This window comes from Erythranthe guttata, chromosome 13, assembly GCF_056151865.1.
Source record: "Erythranthe guttata isolate IM_541 chromosome 13, IM_541, whole genome shotgun sequence".
Taxonomy (NCBI): domain Eukaryota; kingdom Viridiplantae; phylum Streptophyta; class Magnoliopsida; order Lamiales; family Phrymaceae; genus Erythranthe; species Erythranthe guttata.
Genome location: NC_142545.1, coordinates 5,341,786 through 5,351,396, shown reverse-complemented (window position 1 = coordinate 5,351,396; position 9,611 = coordinate 5,341,786). Strand labels below are relative to the sequence as shown.

The 9,611-nt window shown below is 32.8% G+C and overlaps 2 protein-coding genes across 2 annotated transcripts; both read right to left on the bottom strand.

Moving 5' to 3' along the window:
- Positions 1–7,967, bottom strand: LOC105958084 (uncharacterized). The gene is made up of 12 exons (XM_088811900.1): positions 7,647–7,967; positions 6,867–6,923; positions 2,898–2,994; positions 2,695–2,814; positions 2,441–2,587; positions 2,114–2,358; positions 1,843–2,046; positions 1,543–1,635; positions 1,355–1,453; positions 718–1,221; positions 405–638; positions 1–251 (listed from the first exon to the last, which is right to left on the bottom strand). Exons 3-12 carry the CDS (start codon positions 2,989–2,991, stop codon positions 222–224), a joined length of 1,770 nt encoding a protein of 589 aa, XP_088668026.1. The 5' UTR covers positions 2,992–2,994; positions 6,867–6,923; positions 7,647–7,967; the 3' UTR covers positions 1–221.
- Positions 4,539–6,773, bottom strand: LOC148765753 (uncharacterized). Its single transcript, XM_088811901.1, has one exon. It carries the CDS (start codon positions 6,768–6,770, stop codon positions 4,539–4,541), a length of 2,232 nt encoding a protein of 743 aa, XP_088668027.1. The 5' UTR covers positions 6,771–6,773.
- Positions 7,968–9,611: the final 1,644 nt, after the last annotated feature.

Below are 9,611 nucleotides of genomic sequence, written 5' to 3'. Positions count from 1 at the left end.
AAACATAACATCCTCAATTATCAATTGGAAAAAAATATCAACTGGATTTGGTTCAAAATGTCAATCAATCCTCAAAACAAGTCAACAATATCATAGCATCACGAAGTTCAATACTTGTACAAGTTCACTAACAAAAAAAGGCCGACTTTAACTAATCATTCTAAAATCTATGACTACATACTTGAAAAATCTAATTTAGCTCCATCATACCCAACGGTGCATCAAAAATGAAATTCATCATCCAAAGTAACCTGCGCGTATAAGAATACATATTTAATTAATAACATAAAACAAGTTATCAAATTTGTATTATGCAATAGCTCATAAAAAAAATTAATCATACTATGCATGTCAATAAAAAACGAGCTACACTAAGAATGTGCGTCATTAAGACTCAAACTTACCAATGACAATGGCCAAGCTATAGGTACTCCAAGAGCATTTCCAATTGTCTGAATATGCTTGTATGGAAAAATCAATCTTGCATCTTTTTTTACCATGTGCTGAACGACAACCAGACAAAAATCAGTGCCCAAATTTGTCCCATTTACACTCACATTATCCATCTCGTCCACTACACCAGTTGCAACAATTTCATCAATACTCCCAAGACTTTTCAAGACAACATACGAGCCAACCTGTGCATGACACTTTTATTACCACCAGTATGTCAAGTATAATCTAATTACTGTAACTTTCATGCTCTTATTTTATTACCTTGATTTGCATTGCACGTGAAGTAGTTGATCCTAGTGAACGCTGATTATTTTGAAATGTTGGACTTTGAGCATCAACTTGTTCACCTGTAAATACTAGTGGGTGATATGCAGAACCATCTTGTCCATTGGAACTTGTGAGCGGCGCATTTTCAAGACCAACTTGATTTGGAGATGTAAGTGGCGTACTTTGACCATCAGTCTGCCTCGTCGATTGTGTTCCATGAACATGTGCTGAGAGATTATCTATTTTTGCGTTCAAGGTCTCGTATTTTTCCACCGCTTCCATAAATTTTGTTTTGTATTCCATAGCTTGTCTAAGAAGTGCCGCACGACTAGGTTTTTCTCCATAAACATCAATTGGTGTCACTCCCAAACCGTACATGCGCAACTGCCCATTCTTATCTTTGCCCATAACTTTTGCAAAAGAATCATCAGGATTATACGTACCTTGGTTGTCATTTGAATTTTGAGAATCTTGTGAAACTAATTCTTTCATTTTAACCTGAAATAAATTTAATTGTGTTACAAAAATATCTGTACATCAAACATGTACAATATAAATGAAAATACTTGAAGAGTGCAACTCTTAGATGAACTATCTCGATTATAAAAGTTACAAAAATATCTGCACTTACGATAGCTTCTTTTATCTTGTCACTCTTAGAAGAACCATCTCTATAATAACATTCCTCAAACAACTCAGCTCTTGTGGGATGTCTTCCATATCGTTCTCTCTACATAAATAATTTTATTGATTACATTACAGTAAAGATATTATTTACAACAAAGAACATACATATTAATTAAACTTAGAAAATAATACCAATTTTTCTTTCACAACTGCAAAACTCTTCTTGCCCATGTGGTGAAGCAAATCTAATTGACCACGAGTATCTTTGTTCTTCTCACTTTGTTTCTAAACCATGTCCAATATTTTATTAGTATTAAACCGAAAGCAAAAACAATGAAGGAATACAAATTATAATATAAAAATAATTCACGTACAAGAAACAATTACTTATGCAGTTACCAATAAACACTACTTATATGCGACTTCATAAATACATACTAATTAAAAGTAAGTAAAAGGTTTCTATGTATATTAGTGGTATGCAATTCATACCTTTGACTTTTCAGACATCCAGTATTGAACTAAAGACTTAAACTGATCTTCATTTACTCGCTCGGGAATTTCAATCTTTTGCTGCTCTATAGGAATGTCAGGATCAATACTCAAATTCTTCACAAAACTTTTCCAGTTCCTCCATTTTTTGTTTATGGATTTTAAAATATAAGTTTCATGCCCAGGAGGCAATTGAAATCTTGCCTACAAAAATACATAAAATAATTAAGAAGATATACAGTGATACTATTTGAAAATTATAATTTATTACCTTTACAATCCTTAACATTTCTTGTTTATACGAGTATGGCATTAATCTCCAGTCTTCATAGTTAAGTGGGCAATACCTTCCATTCCTCGCAATCGTACCCAGAAAATGTGACAACGTGCTTGTCTTATCTTGATCATTTGGTTGCCCAAGGTCATTAAATGAAACAACCACAAGTTCATTTGGTTGTTGCCCCCAAACCTTAGGCATACAAGTAGCCCCTCTTACCTTCTTCTTCTTATTGACGACTACAATAATTAATATTATAGGATCACTAAGTATAAAAAAAATAAAAAAATATGAAATTGTTGTCGGTAAAATTTTTCTTACCAATCTCATTTGTATTATCATCTTCATTAATCCGCACAATTTCATCTTCCAACAGGTCATCAGTTACATCACAAGTAGTTCTATTACAACTTGTGTTATGCTGCAAAATATTTTCTTGAATCTGAATTGAACTCGTGCCACAGTGATCTACAATTTAATGAGGAATTTAATGCATAAATGATATGATCCACCAGTAAACCATAAAATAAAAAAATAAAAAAATGCAATTGACCAAGACAAGTTCAGAGCCATACTGTTGTGTCGGGAGTTTAAATTAGAATGCAAATTAGGTTGCTCAATCGTTTCATTACGCTGCAAAAGAGCTACTTCAGTTCGAACTGATTTAGCGTGAATTGAACTCAAACCACGCTGACCTGCAAACACATACATTATATAACTGACTAGACAAAGTTATAATAAAAAATAAAAAATGGAGACCCGTCAATTTGAGCCATACACTTGTCTCGAGAGCTTAAGTTCGAAAGTTGTTGAGGCTGCTCAAACTCTTCACAACATACACGCTTGCTACGAGGCCTAGTGTTTGGAGCCATTATCTGCACAAGCAATTAATATAAACGTTAATGTAAAAAAATATTTTATGATTTATTAAATAAAGAAAATGTTATCTAGCAAGACAACTTACCTTAACCTGTTAATAAAATTGTGAAACTAATTGATTTTGAGCAATAACAAAATATAATAGACTAAAATACAATAAATACACAAATAAAGCACATTAAAAATTTAAATGCAAAACGTATATCAAAACTAAATTATAATTCTTGCTCATATGCAGAAAAATAGATAAATTCTTAAACCACAATTCCTTCTACATCTTCCCTGATCCAAATGTGTTCATTTCCATCATGTGATTGTGCATTGTCAATGGCGTCATTATTCACATGAAGTGCATCTTCATCTAAATTGAAGACCGAATCCATATCAAATGAATCCCTAGGTTTTGTCTTTACAACAACACGCCACCCCTTCTCAACCGGATCTTCTATATAAAAAACTTGTTGTGCTTGGCTTGCTAATATATATGGCTCACTATGTTGCCCTGCTCGAGAAAAATTAACTGATGTAAAACCATACTCATCTTGCTTTTGAGCGCTCCGTGTTGAAACCCAATCACAGTAAAACACTACAACTTTTCTTGAGTCAGAATAATCAAGTTCAATTATATCTTTTAGAACCCCGTAATAAGTCACATCTCCAATAATCGGATTATTGTCGCTTCTGCTAGCAAAACTACTAGTTTTAGCAGTAACAACCACCCCACTATTTTGTGTTTTTCTCCTGATTTCGAGACTTTTCACATGGAACCGAAACCCATTAACAATAAATCCTCGATATCTTTTTCCACTTGGATTGGGACCTCGAGACAAGGCCCTAAGTTCTGTTGAAACTTCGTTTCCGGCAAGATATAATCGTTCAACCTGTTTGATATAATTTAATATTTAAATTAGTAAACAACTAATTTGAAAATAAATTAAATATAACATGCATAAAAAATGCCAAATAAATTAACTTACATGATTGTAGAACCAATTAGCAAAAGTTTCACTGTGAATCCTTTCAATATCCTTTTTCCGAGTTCGAGGATTTGAACTTTTTACTATACCTTTATGTTCTCTGTACAAAAATATGAGCAATATGAATACATAATAAAATAGAAAAATGGTATAAAAAAAACTTATGTGAAAAAAACTTACTCAATGTATGACTCAATTTCATTGCAATTGAACAGGATGTATTGATGTGCCTTGGTAATTATTTCCTCACCAAGAACTACACAATTTCTTGCGCCAATACAACGTCCAGGATTAGAGAAAATAGAAAACTCTACTGTGCTCTCACCACAAATATCATCATTCCTTTTTATCTTATTAAATTTAGTCTCCACATCCTCTAGGTATCTCGAACAAAAGGTTAAACATTCTTCCATCAAATATGCTTCAGCAATTGACCCCTCGGGACGACTTCGATTGCGCACGTAAGATTTCAATGTTGATAAATACCTGATACTTGAACAAATGAGTTTACTCACATTTTATTTTTATAAAGTTAAGAAAATTAAAAGAAAATATAAATTAAATTACCTTTCAATAGGATACATCCAACGATATTGCACTGGTCCGCCAAGTCGAGCCTCGTATGCCAAATGAATGGTTAAATGAATCATCACATCAAAAAAAGATGGAGGGAATATTTTCTCCAATTCACAAAGAGTCTTAGAAATTTCTTCCTCCAAACGAACTAAATCTCGAGGAATAAGAACTTTAGAGCAAAGTTCTCTGAAAAAGGTGCACAAATTAATCACATGTGTTCGTACATGCTTTGGTAATACTTTACGCAAACCAATTGGAAGCAATTGTTGTATCAAGATGTGGTTATCATGACTTTTTAGACCCGAAAGTTTTTGTGGCTTCATTTGCACACACCTTGAAATATTAGAAGCATATCCATCTGGAACTTTTACATTCTGTAAGATGTCAAAAAAAATATCTTTTTCTTTTTTGCTCATTGAAAAACATGCAGCAGGCAAGTATTTTCTTCCGGAATCAAGAATAGTAGGGTGAAGTGCATGTCTTATACCCATATCTTCTAAATCAAGACGAGAGTTTTCATGATCTTTTGTCTTTCCTTCCAAATTCAATAAAGTCCCGATGACACTATCACAAACATTTTTTTCAATGTGCATTACATCCAAGTTGTGACGCAATGTGATATCTTTCCAATATGGCAACTCAAAGAATATGCTTTTTTTTTTCCAGTTATAAGGAAGGGCTGGATTATTGGAAACTTTTTTGCCAAATTTCACATTTAACTCGCCTAAGTCCTCCAGTATCTTATCTCCGGTTAAAGGAATAGGTGGCTGACCATATTCTTCTGTGCCATCAAAAGAGTTGGCATCTTTCCTGTAAGGGTGATTATCATCAAGAAATCTACGATGACCCATGTAACACTGTTTTCGGCTTTTGTATAAGTATTTAGACCATGTATCTTTATGGCACAATGGGCAAGCTAGTTCACCTTTTGTACTCCAACCAGATAAGTTTGCATATGCAGGAAAATCATTAATAGTCCACAGCAAAGCTACACGCATATTAAAGTTTTGCTTGCTTGAAGCATCATATGTTTCAACCCCGTCCTCCCATAATACCTTTAATTCTTCTACTAAAGGCTGTAAATACACATCAATGTTGTTTCCAGGCGGTGACGGACCAGGTATGAGTAAAGTTAAAAAGAAAAATGGCTCTTTCATACACATCCATGGAGGTATATTATATGGGGTGACGATGACTGGCCATGTACTGTGAGTAACGCTTAAAGTTCTAAATGGACTAAATCCATCCGCAGCTAAACCAAGTCTTACATTTCTTGGATCTTTTGCAAATTCACGATATTGACGATCAAAAGAATGCCAAACAGGAGAATCGCTAGGGTGTCTCATGCTTCCATCCTTAGTGCCTTCTTCCTTGTGCCATCGCATGAATGTTGATGTCTTAGATGACATGAAAATTCTTTGAAGTCTAGGTTTAAGAGGAAAATACCTCAATACCTTAGCCGGAATTTTTTTATGCTTAACAGAAGAAACGTCATCTGCAACTTCATTAATTTCACCTTGTTTATATCTTGATATATTGCAGATATGACAGGATGTGCTTTTCTCATGCTCTTTCCAATACAAGATACAATCATTCGGACAAGCATCAATTTTGGTAGACGTGAGTCCCAATGCCCCAATGATCTTTTGTACTTCATAGTAAGACTTAGGCAATGACTCGGTCATAGTAGGAAAAGCCTCTTTTAACAACTCGAGAAGCATTGTAAATGTTTTATTAGACCATTTACCCATGCATTTCAAGTGAAATAGTCGTATTATAAATGCCAATTTCGAAAACTTCTTACATCCTGGGTATAATTCTTGTTGAGCATCATCTAATAACTTGTAAAACTTTTTAGCTGATTCATTAGGTTCTTCATCCATAGATGTATCTGAATCTTTGACCCCAAAAGCATCATTTATCAAACCATCCATATCATCTAACGTATTGATTGGATCTAGATTTTGAAAAGTAGTTTGACTAGATGATGTATCTTCTCCATGTATAACCCAATGTGTATAACCTTTCATAAACCCATCAACAATAAGATGTTCTTTTGTCGTTTCTCGATCTACCCATTTAGCATTCTTACAATATTTGCATGGACATATGATCTTTCCACCGAGAGATACATTAGAAAAGGCCATATCAAGGAATTGATTTAACCCATTTTTATATTCAATTGTTGATCTTGATTTATGCATCCAACTTTTATCCATTATAAGCCTACTAAAATAAATACTACACATCAATTACACATATCGAGTAGTAGGCAATTTCTAATTTAACATTCACTTATGAAATAAAAATCATACCTTCAAATAAATACTTGATGCACTGAAAGGTTCTTAAAGTTATTAGCAGTAATTTCCCTGATACAAACACAAATATATAAGCAAAAAGTTAGAATTTATAAACTGAGAAAATAAAATATGTAAATGCATATACAAGATTTTCGTTATCAAATATACAATACTACCCAAGTATTCTAATTTTCTTATTAGTTCTCTTGCTAATACGAACTAATAGTTCTTTTAATTTTACGTGATAATTGAGTTGTTTGATTATACAATAATTGTTTTTTTTATTTTCAAAATCGTACAGGAAATTCAATGATTTGCAATATAGATTTCAAAGAATCTGAAGCTACTGCATAAATGACCACACCTAATTAACTACAAACATGATTTCACACCATGTCTCCATTGTCGTCTTTCTCCAATCCCACCCCCAAAGTTAATTCAAAAAGTTTATATTTTACCCCCATATATCCACACCCACACACCCAAAGCACCGAATGTTTACCCATTATTTACAGTGAAGAGCACAATTATAAGATTCTCACAGCATAACCTACTTTCATAGGGTTAATTTTAATCAACCCAATAACTCAAGGCAACAACACAAAAATTCATAGACATTCAGTAAATGCAAGCCAAACAAATTCCCATCCCAAACAAAAAATCAGAAGAAAAAAAAAAGAAAAAAAAAAGCCGACAAGAGAAAATTCTTTTAACAACATAATTCAACAAAACTGACCGATATAAAGAATGAAATAAGAGAATCAGACTAAAAAAATTGAAGTGAATCAGTACCTTGGCGGCCAAGCAGGAAATCCCTTGACCCGTTATCAAACAACTCAATTGTCACCGTATAATTACAGGACTAGCTCTGTTAGTCGAACCCACACAACCTGCCCAATAATTTTGTAGAAATTATTGGAGTTTAGGTCGGACAATTTGGTAGAAAAGCGGGAAAACGAAAAAAACCCCGCGTAATTTTCAGAGTTAGGTCTGATAATTTAGACGAAATAGATGTGAAATTGGAAAAGATTTTGAAGAAGAGGAACGGAAGAGACGGAAGAGGTGGAGAGAAACAAAAGGAAAGAATAAAAAGTCCCCTAAAATCAAAATAACGGGGAATAAATATTCCCTTTTATTTTAATATATTTAATTAAAAATATCCTTTTATTTAAGTGTCCTAATAAATCTTATTAATGAGACACAATTTAACTAGAGTCCCAATACTCTCTTTTTGGGACATCTCAAAATTAGTATCTCAAATAAAATGTCGTAACATATATGTTTTGTTGTAGTGAACCTACCCCACTACATTTGTTTTCAGGTTCCTCTCATCACTACCCTTCGAGTTTGATTATATTCATTAGCAGACTCATTACCACCATATCCATCCTCCTACATCAAAGTTAAAAAAAAAAAAAAAATTGTCAACAAGCATTTTCAAACTCTCCATAACCCATAACATAATTAAATACTCGATAAACACAAATTGGTCTCATCACTATTATCTCCATCTTTACCGCTATCATTAAACTCCAACTTTAGTTCATCAGACTCAATATAACCACTATATACATCATCCTACATTAAAATTGACAAACAATATTGTCAACGGGAATATAAACTCTCCATAATCAATTGCATATTTAAATATTCGGTAAACATAAATGTTTTAAATGTTTTATCACAAGTAGTACTATACTTCAATTTTAACTGTTTTTTTTTTTGAAATAAATTTCAAAGATAAATAAAGAAAAAGTAGATTTTTCTTTGGCCTTTTATTTTTATTTTTTTAATTTTATTTGATTTTTATTTCTTGATTTCTTACAAACTATATGCAGGCACTTGATAATGATATCAATGATCTAGTTATCTGCTTAACTATCTTGTTCAATCACCCGCACCTTGGTAATGGTGATTGGAGATGTGTTGCTGGTAGTGCGTTCCTCGTCGCGACCTTCCGGATTTTAATGGCGGCGAGTTTCTCGTGTGTTTGGATGGAAACCGGATGGTTTGCTTGTAACGCGCCTCAAATGGAGGTAAATGTGGTGACGAAGAGCCTGACGATGAAGCAGATGATGATGACGATGTTAGTAAAAACAAAATATCTCCCAGTTCATTTTTAACATGAGTTATATAATTTTACAAATTCACTTTATTATTATTTTTTGGGGTAATTGGCATTTTTCGAGGTTTGACAGAAGAAGTGTTTTAAAAGTGTCTTAACAGAGAAAAAAATTATTTTAGTGCTCATTGGAGAGACGCCGGGATCGATATTTTGAACCAAAATTAGAAGTGGTTTCAATTTTTAATCGTTGTGATTTATATTTTCATTTAACAAAAAAATTATGTTCCGTAAGATTCTTAACGTTGAGTTTATGTAAAATAAAATAATGGGAGCAGTTTTTTTGCTGAAAAAAATCGCAGAAGACATAAGGGCGTGTTTTGTCGTTAAAGACATGATGACGAAAGACCATTTTATCCTTTGAATTAACTTGAAATCATTTTTTATATGAAAATCTTAAGCATAAATTGTTGAAGGGTGCATCTTGCCAAGCAGAAAAACTCAATTTAAGGTTTTTTGCAATTTTTGGGTATAAGGTTCCAAACACACCTAACCTAATTGAAGGGTGCAAAATGGTAATTACCTTTATTTTTTGAATTTCTACTACGTTTTAAAATTTATTTTCTATCTTAATAATAAAATATGTCTAGATACTAGAATAAAATGGAACACATATACATTAATTTTAGAATTGC

Bases quoted from the DNA above. Each gene is read 5' to 3' on its own strand.
- LOC105958084 (XM_088811900.1), bottom strand. From the start codon at position 2,991: ATGGCTCCAAACACTAGGCCTCGTAGCAAGCGTGTATGTTGTGAAGAG. The intron at 1,636-1,842 runs GTATGAATTGCA...GACATGGTTTAG, and splicing joins GGATGTCTGAAAAGTCAAAG to AAACAAAGTGAGAAGAACAA. The intron at 252-404 runs GTAAGTTTGAGT...TTATACGCGCAG, and splicing joins TAGCTTGGCCATTGTCATTG to GTTACTTTGGATGATGAATT.
- LOC148765753 (XM_088811901.1), bottom strand. From the start codon at position 6,770: ATGGATAAAAGTTGGATGCATAAATCAAGATCAACAATTGAATATAAA.